Below are 18288 nucleotides of genomic sequence, written 5' to 3'. Positions count from 1 at the left end.
CAGGATTATTTAGCCATCACTTCACTTCAGTATCAAAATCAGTGTCTTTATGCTCATATTTTGAGGTCTTGGGCAAATCCTGTGTTCTTTTGGTTCTTGAATGTTTAGAAATGGGCTGCAAAGACCCAAATCCTGAGCTGTGAGATGAAACTATGGAGTGTGTTGAGCTAAAAACTGAACCACTGTCTGCTCCTGATCGTGATGTGAATGAACCGTAATCAGAACTTCCCACAGACCATGTGTCCGACCGCTCATCTCCACTCACTGGGGAAAAAATAGAAACATATTTCAATTCACTTTCAGTGTTTTCTAAAAAAAAAAAAAATGATGTAGCCCATTGCATGGAATAAGTACATGAACAAAATATCAGTACTACAGATTTTGCATTCGTATTTCCATATGTTACTAATATCAAGATGAACAAATTAATTAATTAAAAGCTAATAATAATTAAAAAAGACAATTTGTGTAAAACAGAGACAATGGAATTAGTTTATCTCCACATCATGTCAGACATCATAAAATGTTTGAATGTCAAATCAATAATCTGTTACCTTTTTATAGCTATTTTTTTTAAATAGCCAATAATTAATAGTTTGTTTTACAACAAATTCAATCGGTTCACAAATTATAGATATAGGTATAGGTTTAATTTTCAAGAAGGTCAAAAGGTGATGCCACAATCAGCATTTAAAGTTAGTCTAAAATATCTAACAGGTCTCACTACAAATAACATGGGATTTATGCTTCTTGTGCCATAATAAAACTGTCACGGTACACCAGAGTGTACAGTATTGGTGGAAAGTGCCAAATAAAACAAAAGACACTCACTCAGTGGTGGTGTGAATCCCTTGCTGTTTTCTATCTTTAGGACCCTGGACTCGTATCTTCTCGTGTGAGATGAATCTCTGGAATGTAATGACCTGATGTCTGCTTCTGATTGCGATCTGAATGAACCGCCAGCAGAACTTCCCAGAGACGATGTGTTCGACCTCTTCTCTCCACTCACTGCAAAAAGAAAAGGGAATTAAAAAGGGGAATTCTGCACGGAATGAGTAAATGAAGTATGATGACTTTCAAAACATTTGTCTATTTTATATTATATATTTATATATTGAATGAATTTAATGGCTTGATCATTAATTGCATCAATGTAGAGTTGACTCTATAGATTTAAAGGTTTAAAACATAACCTTCAGAAAATATTTTAAGATAAGTAGCTTTGTCTAAAATATAAATAAATGGGATTTGTGCCTTGTATGTTTTATAAAATGCAACGTACTCTGGGTATAAGTTCCAAATAAAACAAAAGACACTCACTCAGTGGTGGTGTGAATTCCATGCTGTTCAATATTTTCAGGACCCCTGACTTGAATCTGCTTGTGAGAGATTCATCTTTGGAATGTGAAGACCCAAAAATTGGCCTGATGTCTATTTCAGATGAACCGTAACCAGAACTTGCCAGAGAGCACGAATCAGATACTTCAGCACCACTTACTGTAATAATGCAAGAGAGCAGATCATTAGCAGAACACTGACATTACATTTATGCTTTAGGTAGGCACATTTATAAAAAGATGCGTGGAATTCAATAATCTGTTTGATCATTTCATGAGAACAGAAGAGTTTAGCATAATTCTGACATTCAGAGTATCAAAGGCTTTAAACAATTGAATGCGCCTTATGATCCATTCAGATGAGGAACCTTCATTTACCACAGAACTTTACTCTGTGGCTGTTGGTTTCCTATTAAAGCTAAACTGGGTTGTACCTGAATCAAAGAGAAAATGTAAGGTTGTGTTCGAAGATTAATCTTAATGCATCAGTATTAGATCAGTATCAGATGGACACTATGTGAACTATTTAAACCATCTGAAGAGCTATAAAAAAAACCTAATGACAAACACAACTGAGATATTCATACAGTTTTGTGATTTCACTCACTCATCTGTGATCTGACATCATCTATCCATGGCTGCATTTGCTCTTCTGATTTTATTTTACTATCAATTCTCTGAATTTTAATAGGGTTGCTCTTCCTTCTAACAGGGCAGTTGTTTTGTGCCACTGTCTCCTCAATCTTCTCCAGCAGCTCCTTGATCTGAGTGTGGTCACTCCTGTTCTGATTGTTGAGAACATGATATCTGTTCCCACATTTGTCCAGCAGCCACTGGAGATCCTGCCCTTCACTCTCAATGTGCTGCTCTATAGATGTGTCCAACAGAGAGTCTCCATGAGTGAACAGCACTATAGTGTGACTCCAGACTCTCTCTCCGAGAAGATCCAGATGCCCCTGCAGTGCTTTTCTCTCATCCTCTTTAAATCCAATGTCCACACGTATGATCAGTAGTACAGCGTGTGGTCCTGGAGGACACAGAGACACACTGAGCACAATCTCCTGTTTCAGTAACTCTGGACTCTCCTCTACAGTGTAATTCTTCCACCATCCTGGAGCTTCAATGACAGTGATGTGTCTGTCTGCTACTCTCCATGTCTCCTCACACACTGAGCAGATCTCTTCAAGTCAAACTCCTCTCTGCCCAGGATGAGGTTTCCTGCTGAACTCTTACCAGCAAGTTTATACCCCATCAACACAATCCTCAGCTCTGAGAGACGCTGGGCGTCACCTGAAACAAATACACACTTATCTAAAACAATATTGTATTGAGAATCTGTAAATACCTGATCAATTATACATTTAATAAAATTCAATAAGTGATATTGTACAGTCATTAGCACAAAATAAACCCATCAGAGTGATGTACATGGAACAAGTGTAGTTTTTAAGCAATTCAAACATCAACAGCTTTAATACTCTGAGCCAGCAAAACTCACTGGATGCCAGATTTCTTGGAGTTTGTTTAGAAAGTGTGATTGTAAGAAGTGCTGCTGCTGCATGAATAGTTAAACATGAAATCTCGTAGTGCAGCTGGGGGAGGTGGAGGGTTTCGGAGAATCTCCAATAGCCACTGATCACTTAGAGTAAAACACTGAACAGGCTATTTGAATGTTGAGCAAGCAAACTCATTAGAGAGTAGAAACATGTAACAGACCTTTCAGCCACCTGTCTCATGCCTGAACTAGACATTAGTATCTGGATGGGTATAATGTTTGTCATGAGAATGGGTGCTTTTCTTTCACAGTTACAATGATAACAAAAATTATTACCTATGTGATTTTTTAAAACATATCCTTTATGAAATTCAGCTTCCAAAATCATAATTAATAAATCACTTGTATTCATGAATTATTCTAAGAGAATTGCCTCATTTCGTTGATCAGCATATTAGACATCAATAAACACAAAATAAGCAAAGATTAATAGTAAGACGCTGTGAAATAAAGTCTTTTCACTAATTAAAAAAAAAAATACAATATTTAATCTATAACTGTTCATCCACATCATTAAATCTCTCTTGTGCACACAGAAAAAAACAGTTCACTTACAATCCATTGGGAAAGCGGAGGGGAAAAAAAGAACTATGCTCATTAATAACGACATTACTGTGGCTCAAACCGTAGGTGGATATATTTAACAAGCGCAATTATTTAATGTGCTAAATGGATTAAAAAGCCCTTTTTGCCTCTTGTTCAGTTGAATTAATTAAAAAGAGTTAAAATAACATGATTTTTGAACATTTTGCAACTTAATATCATTGTTTTCACTCTACCTAATATATTTTAAATGTACAGGTGCATCTCAATAAATTAGAATGTCGTGGAAAAGTTCTTTTATTTCAGTAATTCAACTCAAATTGTGAAACTCGTGTATTAAATAAATTCAATGCACACAGACTGAAGTAGTTTAAGTCTTTGGTTCTTTTAATTGTGATGATTTGGGCTCACATTAAACAAAAACCCACCAATTCACTATCTCAACAAATTAGAATACTTCATAAGACCAATAAAAAAGCATTTTTAGTGACTTGTTGGCCTTCTGGAAAGTATGTTCATTTACTGTATATGTACTCAATACTTGGTAGGGGCTCCTTTTGCTTTAATTACTGCCTCAATTCAGCGTGGCATGGAGGTGATCAGTTTGTGGCACTGCTGAGGTGGTATGGAAGCCCAGGTTTCTTTGACAGTGGCCTTCAGCTCATCTGCATTTTTTGGTCTCTTGTTTCTCATTTTTATCATTGCTCTCATCTGAAAAGACGACTTTGGACCACTGGGCAAGTTCTTCTTCTCCTTAGCCCAGGTAAGACACCTCTGACGTTGTCTGTGGTTCAGGAGAGGCTTAACAAGAGGAATACGACAACTGTAGCCAAATTCCTTGACACGTCTGTGTGTGGTGGCTCTTGATGCCTTGACCCCAGCCTCAGTCCATTCCTTGTGAAGTTCACCCAAATTCTTGAATCGATTTTGCTTGACAATCCTCATAAGGCTGTGGTTCTCTCGGTTGGTTGTGCATCTTTTTCTTCCACACTTTTTCAGTCCACTCAGCTTTCTGTTAACATGCTTGGATACAGCACTCTGTGAACAGCCAGCTTCTTTGGTTTGTTTGTGGCTTACCCTCCTTGTGAAGGGTGTCAATGATTGTCTTCTGGACAACTGTCAGATCAGCAGTCTTCCCCATGATTGTGTAGCCTAGTGAACCAAACTGAGAGACCATTTTGAAGGCTCAGGAAACCTTTGCAGGTGTTTTGAGTTGATTAGCTGATTGGCATGTCACCATATTCTAATTTGTTGAGATAGTGAATTGGTGGGTTTTTGTTAAATGTGAGCCAGAATCATCACAATTAAAAGAACCAAAGACTTAAACTACTTCAGTCTGTGTGCATTGAATTTATTTAATACACAAGTTTCACAATTTGAGTTGAATTACTGAAATAAATGAATTTTCCCACGACATTCTAATTTATTGAGATGCACCTGTATATTTATTTAATTAATTTGTTAGTTTTTCATTAATTGTTGTTAACATAACTAACTGGGCAGTGGATCTGTAGTTCCCACCATGCTTTGTAAGAGACTGCATTAGGAGATTAAATTTAGGGATTAAGTGTTATTTTATGTTTTTCAGTAAAGGGAAAGACAGATGTTAGTGTTTAATGTTCATTTATGTTGGATATTTAGAGGAGTTTCTGTAATGTTACTTAAAGTTGTGATTACTATGCAGAATAGTGGCACTTCTGCTTAGGCTGTGGCCACTTAATGAGTAGCTGTTTCACGTCAATACAATAGTCTTTTCTTATTTGTTCAAGTTGGTGCCACACAAGAAAATTTACTTTGACAAATGTAATAAAGTTAAATATACTAAAGTAATCTGAACTTAAGATATTTTAATATATAATATAAATTATATATAATAATAATATATGCAATATAAATTGTGTGTAAAAACTTGAATTAATTAATTAATTAAAAATGTATACATTATTTTGACTATACATGTAGGACCAGCATTAAAACTGAAAACAGCATTGAATAATAAAATAGACAAGAAGTTGGAATCCAATCACATTCTTATTCCTTTTCCCATCACATATCTGCCCAGAAGGGTGTTTATTTTTAAAGAAACAAAATTTTAAAGAAAATACTGTTTAAAAGTTGAAATAAAGTCCCTAAAGCCCTGTTTAAAGAGATGTGCAGCGACAATGATCCTACTCATTTTCATTGGAGAGTGATATAATTTGGGTAGGAAAAGGTGCACAAGCAACAGGGATGACCACAAGCTTGAGAATACAGTCAAGCAAAGCCGATTCAAACACTTGTGACAGCTTCACAAGGAGAGAACTGAAGCTGGAGTCAGTGCATCAAGAGTCACCACGCTCAGACGTCTTCAGGAAAAGGGCTACCAAGCCACTTCTGAACCAGAGACAACGTCAGAAGCATCTTACCTGGGCTGTGGAGAAAAATAACTGGACTGTTGCTCAGTGGTCCAAAGTCCTCTTTTCAGATGAAAGTAAATTTTACATTTCATTTGGAAATCAAGGTCCCAGAGTCTGAAGGAAGAGTGGAGAGGCACAGAATCCATGTTGCTTGAAGTCCAGTGTGAAGTTTCCACAGTCAGTGATGATTTGGGCTGCCATGTCATCTGCTGGTGTTGGTCCACTGTGTTTTCTGAAGTCCACAGTCAACGCAGCCATCTACCAGGAAATGTTAGAGCACTTCATGCTTCCTTCTGTTGACAAGCTTTATGGAGATGCTGATTTCATTTTCCAGCAGGACTTGGCACCTGCCCACACTGCCAAAGGTACCAAAAGCTGGTTCAAGTGTTACTGTGCTTGATTGGCCAGCAAACTCGCCTGACCTGAACCCCATAGAGAATCTGTGGGGTATTGTCAAGAGGAAGATGAGAGACACCAGACCCAACAATGCAGATGAGCTGAAGGCCACTATCAGAGCAACCTGGGCTCTCATAACACCTGAGCAGTGCCACAGACTGATCGACTCCATGCCACGCCGCATTGCTGCAGTAATTCAGGCAAAAGGAGCCCCAACTAAGTATTGAGTGCTGTACATGCTCATACTTTTAATTTTCATACTTTTCAGTTGGCCAAGATTTCTAAAAATCCTTTCTTTGTATTGGTCTTAAGTAATATTCTAATATTTTGAGATACTGATTTTTGACTTTCATGAGCTGTAAGCTCTAATCATCAAAATTAAAAGAAATAAACGCTTGAAATATATCAGTCTGTGTGTAATGAATGAATATAATATACAAGTTTCACTTTTTGAATGGAATTAGTGAAATAAATCAACTTTTTGATGATATTCTAATTACAGTGAGGAAAATAAGTATTTGAACACCCTGCTATTTTGCAAGTTCTCCCACTTAGAAATCATGGAGGGGTCTGAAATTGTCATCGTAGGTGCATGTCCACTGTGAGAGACATAATCTAAAAAAAAAAAATCCAGAAATCACAATGTATGACTTTTTAACTATTTATTTGTATGATACAGCTGCAAATAAGTACTTGAACACCTGAGAAAATCAATGTTAATATTTGGTACAGTAGCCTTTGTTTGCAATTACAGAGGTCAAACGTTTCCTGTAGTTTTTCACCAGGTTTGCACACACTGCAGGAGGGATTTTGGCCCACTCCTCCACACAGATCTTCTCTAGATCAGTCAGGTTTCTGGCCTGTCGCTGAGAAACACGGAGTTTGAGCTCCCTCCAAAGATTCTCTATTGGGTTTAGGTCTGGAGACTGGCTAGGCCACGCCAGAACCTTGATATGCTTCTTACAGAGCCACTCCTTGGTTATCCTGGCTGTGTGCTTGGTCGTTGTCATGTTGGAAGACCCAGCCTCGACCCATCTTCAATGCTCTAACTGAGGGAAGGAGGTTGTTCCCCAAAATCTCGCAATACATGGCCCCGGTCATCTTTTCCTTAATACAGTGCAGTCGCCCTGTCCCATGTGCAGAAAAACACCCCAAAGATGATGCTACCACCCCATGCTTCACAGTAGGGATGGTGTTCTTGGGATGGTACTCATCATTCTTCTTCCTCCAAACACGTTTAGTGGAATTATGACCAAAAGTTCTATTTTGGTCTCATCTGACCACATGACTTTCTCCCATGACTCCTCTGGATCATCCAAATGGTCATTGGCAAACTTAAGTCGGGCCTGGACATGTGCTGGTTTAAGCAGGGGAACCTTCCGTGCCATGCATGATTTCAAACCATGACGCCTTAGTGTATTACCAACAGTAACCTTGGAAACGGTGGTCCCAGCTCTTTTCAGGTCATTGACCAGCTCCTCCCGTGTAGTTCTGGGCTGATTTCTCACCTTTCTTAGGATCATTGAGACCCCACGAGGTGAGATCTTGCATGGAGCCCCAGTCCGAGGGAGATTGACAGTCATGTTTAGCTTCTTCCATTTTCTAATGATTGCTCCAACAGTGGACCTTTTTCACCAAGCTGCTTGGCAATTTCCCCGTAGCCCTTTCCAGCCTTGTGGAGGTGTACAATTTTATCTCTAGTGTCTTTGGACAGCTCTTTGGTCTTGGCCATGTTAGTAGTTGGATTCTTACTGATTGTATGGGGTGGACAGGTGTCTTTATGCAGCTAACGACCTCAAACAGGTGCATCTAATTTAGGATAATAAATGGAGTGGAGGTGGACATTTTGAAGGCAGACTAACAGGTCTTTGAGGGTCAGAATTCTAGCTGATAGACAGGTGTTCAAATACTTATTTGCAGCTGTATCATACAAATAAATAGTTACAAAAATCATACATTGTGATTTCTGGATTTTTTTTTTTAGATTATGTCTCTCACAGTGGACATGCACCTACGATGACAATTTCAAACCCCTCCATGATTTCTAAGTGGGAGAACTTGCAAAATAGCAGGGTGTTCAAATACTTATTTTCCTCACTGTATATGACCAGCACCTGTATTTAGTGTAAATACTCTGCCTAATATACTGTATGTATATATCCATAGTATCTTTTTTGTTTTTTTTCTGCTGTTGTTATGACTCAAGTTTCAGTAAATTTTCACTCACTCATCTGTGATCTGATGTTGTCTCTTCGTTTTGTTATCCTCTTCATTCGTTCTTCTGCTCTCTCTTCCTCTGCTCTTCTTCTCTCTTTAATCTCCTGTAAGAGCTTTCTGTTTATTTCAAAATGGCAGCCGTTGTTTTGTGCCACTGTCTCCTCAATCTTCTCCAGCAGCTCCTTGATCTGAGTGTGGTCGCTCCTGTTCTGATTGTTGAGAACATGATATCTGTTCCCACATTTGTCCAGCAGCCACTGGAGATCTTGCCCTTCACTCTCAATGTGCTGCTCTATAGATGTGTCCAACAGAGAGTCTCCACAAGTGAACAGCACTATAGTGTGACTCCAGACTCTCTCTCCGAGAAGATCCAGATGTCCTTGCACTGCTTTTCGGTGAATCTCTTTAAATCTAGTGTCCACACGTATGATCAGTAGTACAGCGTGTGGTCCTGGAGGACATAGAGACACACTGAGCAAAATCTCCTGTTTCAGTAACTCAGGACTGTCCTCTACAGTGTAATTCCTCCACCATCCTGGAGCTTCATTGACAGTGATGTGTCTGTCTGCTACTTCTCCATGTCTCCTCACACACTGAGCAGATCTCTTCAAGTCAAACTCCTCTCTGCCCAGGATGCTGTTTCCTGTTGAACTCTTACCAGCAGCTCTATACCCCATCAACACAATTCTCAGCTCTGAGAGACGTTGGGCTTCACCTGCAACAAACAGAGAACAAAACATGCTTATTAAAAATGATACTTAACTGGGAAACTGTGAATATCTGCTTTACACTAATTCACCATTTTCCCCGCAACACAATTCAGCAGAGTACTTCAGTGTTACAGGACATCAGCTTAGGACACACTCAAAGACAGATCAAAATCAGAGATGAAAAATAAGAAATACCATGGCAGGTGTCAATTTAAAAGTAAAGTGAATGTACATGTTATTTGGCAACATGCTTGAGCAAACTATCAAAGTGAACATTTCTGAAGAAACCCATTATGTGGCAGTACCTTCCCAAGAGACATACAGATGCTTACACACACACACACACACACACACACACACATGCAGGATTTGTCCAGAAAGGGGAAAACAAACGGAAGAATTAAAATCCTCAGAAATGTTTACTGATAGTTTGCTCAAGCATGTTGCCAAATAACGTGTACGTTTAACATACATTGTCTATGTCAAAAAAATGTAGTAATATAAGTTTTCAGTGGACTTTCAAAATTTGCTTCGCCTCAGAATACTTGAAAATAAACAGTATCTACTTTGTTGTAGATCCGCTTACCCGAATCCCTCTCTGAATAGTGGGATTGCTGAGATAAAATTGTGGTTTGAACTGCTTGCGATTCCAGCAAACCCATCGTTTCATCACAGTTTCACCATCCAGTTAGGCACATCAAGCATAACTCCTTCAAAAACAGCCAGAAACCTTGGAGTTGTGATTGATGATCAGCTGACTTTATCAGACCACACTGCTAAAACTGCCCGGTCCTGCAGATTTGCTTTATTCAACATCAAGAAGATCAGGCCCTTTCTTTCGGAACATGCTTCACAACTCCTTGTTCAAGCTCTTGTTCTGTCCATTCTGGACTATTGCAATGCTCTCTTGGCAGGTCTTCCAGCTAGTTCTATCAAACCTTTACAATTAATCCAGAACGTGGCAGCATAATTTTTAATGAGCTGAAAAGAATGCACGTCACATCTCTGTTTATCAATTTGCACTGGCTGCCAATAGCTGCTCACAATAAAATTCAAGGCATTGATGTTTGCCTACAAAACCACCACTGGCTCTGCACTTCTTTACCTAAATTCATTACTTCAGACTTGTGTGCCCTCTAGAAGCTTGCATTCTGCAAGTTAACGTCACTTTATTGTGCCATCCCAGAGAGGCACAAAATCACTTTCACAAACTTTTAAATGAAATGTTCCCTCCTGGTGGAATGACCTGCCAAACTCAGTCCGAGCAGCTGAGTCCTTAGCCATCTTCAAGAATCGGCTAAAAACACATCTCTTCCATCTTTATTTGACCCTCTAGCACTCTCTATTCTAATTCTTTTTTTTTTTTAAACTAACACTAGCTTCTCTATTCTTTTGTATTCTATCTATTTCTTTTCTTTTTATTTATTATACAATTAATAAAAGCAAGAAAGGCCTCCAACACTAGCTTGCTCTATTCTTTTTCTATTCCATCTGTTTTCATTTTATTTATTATATTTTTTTTTAAAAACCTTGCTACGTGTACTACTTTAAGCTAACTGAGACTTGTTATAGCACTTGCGCATAATTGCTCTATTGTTGGTCTATTTTGATTGCTTCCATTGGGTTCAGCTCCCAAATCAGAGTAAATTAATACCTTTTCTTTAGGAATTATGGAAAAAGAAAATTGCTTCAATTTCATTGATCTGCACGTTAAACAAAGAAACAGCTTAAGTTACACAAATTAAGCAAAGGTAAATAGTAAAATGCTGTAAAATAATTTCTTTTCATTAATTACATTTTTAATCAAACATCTATACTGTACATCTGTTCATCTAAATCAATGAATAAATCTCTCTCTTGCACAAAGACAGGAAAGATACCAATTATGCATCGAGGAAAGGGAAGGGCAGGGAATAAAAGAAACACCAGATAAAAGAAGAAACAAACTGTAATGAGTAATAATGGCATTATGTAGATCTGGCCTAATAATAAATGTAAAAAATAATATAATTTCTTATTTTTCAGTAACCCTCCAATTCAGTGGACATTGTCACAAATGGGAATGTTTTTGTATTTTCTTATCTGAGCTGGGCTTGCTTGTTTATTTTTAATATAAAAAGTTATATTTTTGACAAATGTAAAAGCCCTTTCACACCAAAAATGAAATGAATAAGTCTCAGGCTGAAGGGAATGTAAATTCATTCTTGAAAGTCTTAAGATGTAGGAGAATAAAGTTCCCTTTCTTCTGAAATACAAATATTATATTTATGTAAAGTCATTTCTACTTATTAGTATGGTTGAATTGGATCATCGAAGGTTAGCAGCGAAGACATTGGTTAATAAAATGGGATTAAATACATAAAGGATATTTGTGTTATGGGGTTTGTGTCAAAATTCTGATGATTAGGGTGATTCTAAGGGCCTGACTATGGAGGGGGGCCCCTCGAGTGGGAAACATGATTTCTACCGAGGGGAAACCTTCGGAACACGATCTGTACAGACACAAATAGGATCTTTCTATGTGCTGTGGTCATGAATCTCTTATTTCATAAAAGTAATTTCAGACTCACTCATCTGTGATCTGATGTCGTCTCTCTGTTTTTTCATCCTCTTCATTCGTTCTTCTGCTCTCTCTTCCTCTGCTCTTCTTCTCTCTTTCATCTCCTGTAAAATCTTTCTGTCTATTTCAAAATGGCAGCTGTTGTTTTGTGCCACTGTCTCCTCAATCTTCTCCAGCAGCTCCTTGATCTGAGTGTGGTCACTCCTGTTCTGATTGTTGAGAACATGATATCTGTTCCCACATTTGTCCAGCAGCCACCTGAGATCCTGCCCTTCACTCTCAATGTGCTGCTCTATAGATGTGTCCAACAGAGAGTCTCCATGAGTGAACAGCACTATAGTGTGACTCCAGACTCTCTCACCGAGAAGATCCAGATACCCCTGCAATACTTTTCTCTCGTCCTCTTTAAATCCAATGTCCACACGTATGATCAGTAGTACAGCTTGTGGTCCTGGAGGACACAGAGACACACTGAGCACAATCTCCTGCTTCAGTAACTCAGGACTTTCCTCTATGGGTTCATTCTTCCACCATCCTGGAGCTTCAATGACAGTGATGTGTCTGTCTGCTACTCCTCCATGTCTCCTCACACACTGAGCAGATCTCTTCAAGTCAAACTCCTCTCTGCCCAGGATGCTGTTTCCTGCTGAACTCTTACCAGCAGCTTTATACCCCATCAACACAATCCTCAGCTCTGAGAGACGTTTGGCATCACCTGAAACAAAAAGAGAACAAAACACACCTTTTCAAAATGATATTGTGCTGAGAATCTGTAAATATCTGCTCTACATATAATAAAACTTTTAATAAAATAAGTAAGTGATAATGTCATTATCACAAAATAAATCTGCCAGGGTGACCTGAACATTCAGGTTGTATTATAAATGATGAATTGTTATTATTATTATTTTTTAATATTCTTGACCAACAAATGCTAACAGGTTTAACACACTGATCCAACAAAACCCAAGAGTCACTGGAGGCTGCAAGTGTGAGCACTAAAGTCCTCTCTGAATGGGGGTTTACTGAGATAAAGTTAGTAGTATCTGGATTAGTGTAATGTCAAAATTGCATCCTTTTCTCTTTATCAGAATGAAGGCTTTACTTTAAAATAGTTGAAAATAACAAGAATGCTTAAAAACTGTCTATACCATTTCATTAACTGTGTTTATTTATTAGGCTGTATGGAGCCAAGAACCAGCAAGCCCAAAACTCAACTGTATTCTGGAAATGAGCCACCAAAAATGCAGCCACCTCTTTTAATAGGTGACGATGAAAAAAAAAAACTCAAAGTCACTCACAATAGCAAACCAAAAATCTTACCTAATTAATTAGGAAAATGAAAAGAGTAAGAACATTTCACATAAACAGTAAACAATTTGGCTGTATAACAGCAGTGAAGAATAAAACAGGACAAAATCAATTCTCTGATTTAAAAAATATATATATATTTTTTGCTGTTACTGTGAATTTAGCTTTATCCACGTTAAGTAATTTTTCACTCACTCATCTGTGATCTGATGTTTTCTCTCTGTTTTTTCATCCTCTTCATTCTTTTCTTCCTCTGTTCTTCTCTTTTTCATCTCCTGTAAAATCTTTCTCTTTCTGGCAGTCTGAGTTTTGTGAACTCTACAAGTTGATTCCTCCTCCACCCTGTGGAGCTTCAATGACAGTGATGTGTCTGTCTGCTACTTCTCCATGTCTCCTCACACACTGAGCAGATCTCTTCAAGTCAAACTCCTCTCTGCCCAGGATGCTGTTTCCTGCTGAGCTCTTACCAGCAGCTCTATACCCCATCAACACAATCCTCAGCTCTGAGACACGCTGGGAGTCATTCACCTGCAAAAGAGGTCAGAACACACAGTCTTAAAGGTCTTTTACAAAAATGTAAATTCTGTGATTCTATTACTCACCCTGATGTTTTTATATGGAACATTTGTAATGCAACGTACCTAGTGACAACAAGAAAAGTGAAATTCCTGGATTCTTTGCCACAGTGCAACTTTGTGAGCATGTGTCAGTTGTCAAAAATTAACATTTACAATATAATATAAAATTATATTAATCACATATTTACATGAATGAACATATTCAAGATGGTCAATGCTGGGCACCATAATAAACAGATATGCTTCACTAGCGTACTTGCTAGTGGACATGTGATGTAGATGAACATTATGCATCACCCGCCAACATACTATTATGGGAATCAAATGGAAACCATTAACAAATTAGAATATGTAAAGGCACAAAAATGAAAATTATGAAAGTGGTCCATCTTGCCCCACCATTGGGTACATGGGGTAAGAATTCCCCCGGGGCATCTTGGCCCAGCTGTCATCTGACCTTTACAGAACATTTCATCTAAAGGCCAAATTAATCCTAATAATTTTATTTTGGGGAAAAATGCCAGTACTTTAACTAAATTGGTAAAATTGTGCATCTTGACAATATAATTTTAATTAACTGAAATGGAATGTTTCATAATGACAAATACAGTACAGAAGCATATACAGAGAGAGAGAGAGAGAGAGATCTGAAAGGCAATTATAATCAGCACTTTTTAAACATTGAAAACAATACAGCAACAATTACAATGCAGTGAAATATCCCACTCAGTTTTAGGTTGTGATGACATATGAAGTGTACGGTATTGTTCTTAGAATTAGCAAACAATGAATTACAAAATAGCAAAAACAAATTTTATATTTACTAAAAAATAGCCTACGTGTAACAAGTGCATCTGTCATGAATTGAGAATTATGACTTGAGCCTTATGAAAAACAAGCACAAATGGTCTTTTAATAATCAGATCATAATCAGATGATCTGATGTTAACTTTAACAATCTGAAAGTGAAAGTAATAAGTAGTATCTCACAGAAACAGTAAACAATTCTGGCAAAGTGTTTTGTTTCACAACAGCTGATTTGAGTTTGAGTGAAAAGCTTACCTATGTCCATTTTGCTTTTTTCAAAGCTTAGAAAATATAATTCCACCATCAGTCTTTACATGCAAACATTGGCGGCTCCAGGATTTTTTTGTTGGGGGTGCTAAGTGGGGGCTTAACAGTTCAGAGGGGGTGCTAAAAAACTAATTAAATTGAGAGAAAGTAATGAACGCCTAACTTTAGCTTTTTTATATACAGCATCTTCGAAAAAGGCCTATTTAACTTTTTTCCTGTGGTATTAAACTTCTCATATGCCACTGTTATTAGTAATATACTAATGCCAACTGTCAAATTTGACACTTACGAAGTAATATAATTTATGAATGAATATAGAAAAGAAAGAAAGTTGGGATTTTTTCTTTTTTCATTGTTCGATTTTATTTATTTATTTAAGTTATTTTTATTTATTTATTTTTATTTTTTCACACATATCTAGTAATTTTTTTCTGACCATCAAGTGTCAGTCACTCAATGCCAGCTGTTAGGAAAACATGGTAATTCTTCTTATTATTACGCCTATTATTATTATTATTATGAGATTACTTTTATTATTAAATTACATGAAATTATTGCCCCGCAATAATTTCCGCTGTGAGGATAATAAAATAGGCTAGCTTACTCCTCATTGAAAATGTTTTTAAAAAGTTTTTTTTAAACAGGTCTATTAATTTATACAATGAATTATAGGCCTATAATTATTATTATTAACACTGCAGTCATCAATGAAAATTCAGAGCAGCTTTATTTTTATGCACCGATTTTCAAAAACAACCTGTTTAACGCGAAATAAGTTTCTTCTCATGTTTTTCACTATACGAGCCACAAGAGAAATATTAAGGGAATAATTTAAGACAGTTATTTACCGTTATCAGCATATGTTGAAGTAGATTCGTCTCTCGTTGTCTCAGAGAGAATATGCGCCGTTAATGCAGCGTTAGGCGTCAGTTTTTTTTACTTTCAAGCAAGTTTCTGATGAGGCATCAAGCCCCGCCCCCCTAGCGCCGCTAACTGCATGCAAATGTTGCAGTGTACTTTCAAAGTGTTTTGCACGGAACTCATTTCCTCATTTCCCTCATTTCCTCATTTCCACAAACTGTGACAAACACTGGGCATGTCAATAGCTGATGCTTCAGGTTATTTTCAAGACAAGTTGTTTACGGTTTCTTTCTTTCTTTCTTTTTTTTGTGAGACTAATTTTAGATTAACTTTAAGATTCATGCATGACTTTATAAAGTTACCCCAATCCTCCAAACCACTATTAATACTATCATAATGAAAAGACATCAACACTTCACAGCAGGAAGTAAGCAGAATTTCAATCTGAAATCTGAGTACTTTCGTTATTAAAAAACAAAAACAAACAGGAAACCTAGTAAAAGATGCAAAAGAGTACAACTCAGCCACTTCCTGATAATATTTTCTTTCATGTTTAGAGGAGAATAAGCCTAAATGTCACTGTGCATTTTTAAAAAGTTTTATACATTAAAAAAATTCTTGCATAATCATTTTGGATTGAACAATGTTAAAACTTAACAAATGAAATTGTCACATGTACAGAAATAATATCAGTTATTTATGAGCAACAATAACTCAAAAATTAAAATCACTATTTAATGTATTTTCAGAAAAAATCCAATATCCCATATCATCCTCATGTCTCTCACCATCTGTGTGGACTTCAACAGACTCCTCTGCTTTGGTCACCAACTGCTCTGTGTTCTGCACGATGCGAGAGTAAACACACATACCAGCTCCGCACCACATCCTGCACACACAGTCATCCAGTGAAAACACAACACACCGAAGTCAGACTGTAACCATCAGCCACTCGTACTCGCTAGGTGCCACTCACACTGTGACAGTGGAATAGGACAAATGCAAGAAGATGAGAGCCACGCTTTCTATGTATTATTTCTGAACAAATTGTGTAATGTATTGTCAGTGTCTTTAGTGACATGACATGTGGTGAAGTATGGTGACCCATACTCGGAATTTGTGCTCTGCATTTAACACAGAGCAGTGGGCAGCCATTTATGCTGCGGCACCTGGGGGTTTGGTGCCTTGCTCATGGGCACCTCAGTCGTGGTATTGAGGGTGGAGAGTACATTCACTCCACCCACCTACAATCCCTGCCGGACCTGAGACTCGAACTCACAACCTTTGGGTTACGAGTCTGACACTCTAACCATTAGGCCACGACTTCCGAAACACGACTTCAAGAAACACTCCGGATTCTGTGGTTGATTAGTATAGGCTCCTCCTCCTCGTGTGTGTGTGCACTGCAGAAAAAGAAGTAAAGGAGCTGGGAACATTTCAAAGCACTGTGTTTCGGCACAGTAAGCATTGAGGAGGAAATGGACAGCAGACATCGAAATTCTGTCACAGAAAGTGCCATTCAGAATTGATACTGGTGCAAAGTGTAATACATTGACTTTGAGTAATTATCAGGAACTTATGCACACTGGTGAGCTTAAACGTTCACATCGAGTTCTGCAGTCATACTCTAACCTCAAGCTGAAACCAGTAGCAGCAGTTGATCTTAGAATTAAATACAAGAGTGCTACTGTAATAGCAGAATTTGAGATTATGGATATCTCAAGAAGAAAAGAAGAAAACATGAAAACGTGCTGAGTGGTGAAACGGCTGAAGCACTAGGCTTAGTCATTCGGCTGGATGCATTGCAGCAAAACTAACCTGGAAAACAAAGAAAAATGCTCGAGTGGTGCAATGGAAACACAGAATGTACCAGCTGGGCTAGATGATTATCCAGAGTTGGCGCATACTATGGGAACTTTGCCAAATACAAGATCAAAATTGACCCAAGTGCAAAAGGCGTAATTAATCCAGTCCAACATCAACCAGCGGTGCTCAGAAAGAAAATAATAGAGAAACTGCAAGAGATGGTCAAAATGGGATACATCACCGAAGTCAACCAACCGACTGAGTGGGTGAGTTCGATGGTAACCCTGTTCGAAATAGCAAGATAAGAATTTGCATTGATCCGAGTGAAGGCCATAAAAAGGGAGCACTACCCGATGCGCACCATTGAAGATGTAGTCTCTGCAAAAGTCTTTTCAGTCGTGGATGCGAAATCTGGGTTCTTACAGATAGAACTGGACGAAGCATCATCTCTGTTGACGACTTTCAACGCCCATTGGGAGGTTCAGGTGGCTGAGGCTTCCTTTTGACTTGAAATGCTCACCGGAGATTTTTCAGCGAATAATGGATGAAATGCTTGAGGGGATCAGTGGTGCGATTAGCATTATGGACGACATCCTGATAGCAGCACCCACAGAAAAGGAGCATGATGCGATCCTCCATAAAGCAATTCAGAGAGCCACAAATTACAATCTGAGCCTCAACTTTGATAAATGCCACATCAAGCAATCTTCTGTGCCATATGCAGGACACCTAATAACAGCTGAGGGTCTAAAGGCAGACCAGTCCACGCCAGTGCCAACAAACAAGGATGGTGTCCATCGCTTCCTAGTCTTTGTTACCTACTTGTCAAAGTTCTTGCCAAATCTCAGTGAGGTGGATGCGCCTCAAATGATACAGCAAGGGTGACCAAACCATAGACGTGATGTACCCACAGTAGTCCAACCATATTGGGACTCTTGAAGTCA

General features: G+C 38.1%; 1 protein-coding gene across 1 annotated transcript; it reads right to left on the bottom strand.

The window, feature by feature from the left end:
- Positions 1-13: 13 nt before the first annotated feature.
- Positions 14-15617, bottom strand: LOC131534061 (GTPase IMAP family member 8). The gene is given in 9 exon segments (XM_058766701.1): positions 14-264; positions 832-1008; positions 1321-1497; positions 1945-2484; positions 2487-2627; positions 8455-9159; positions 11725-12429; positions 13221-13553; positions 15526-15617. Coding segments are annotated over 8 exon segments (2739 nt in total). The 5' UTR covers positions 13267-13553; positions 15526-15617; the 3' UTR covers positions 14-16.
- Positions 15618-18288: the final 2671 nt, after the last annotated feature.

The sequence above is a fragment of the Onychostoma macrolepis genome, chromosome 25 (assembly GCF_012432095.1).
Source record: "Onychostoma macrolepis isolate SWU-2019 chromosome 25, ASM1243209v1, whole genome shotgun sequence".
Lineage (NCBI taxonomy): Eukaryota > Metazoa > Chordata > Actinopteri > Cypriniformes > Cyprinidae > Onychostoma > Onychostoma macrolepis.
The sequence above is the reverse complement of the archived record's forward strand: the minus strand, read 5'-3'. Positions and strand labels throughout refer to the sequence as shown.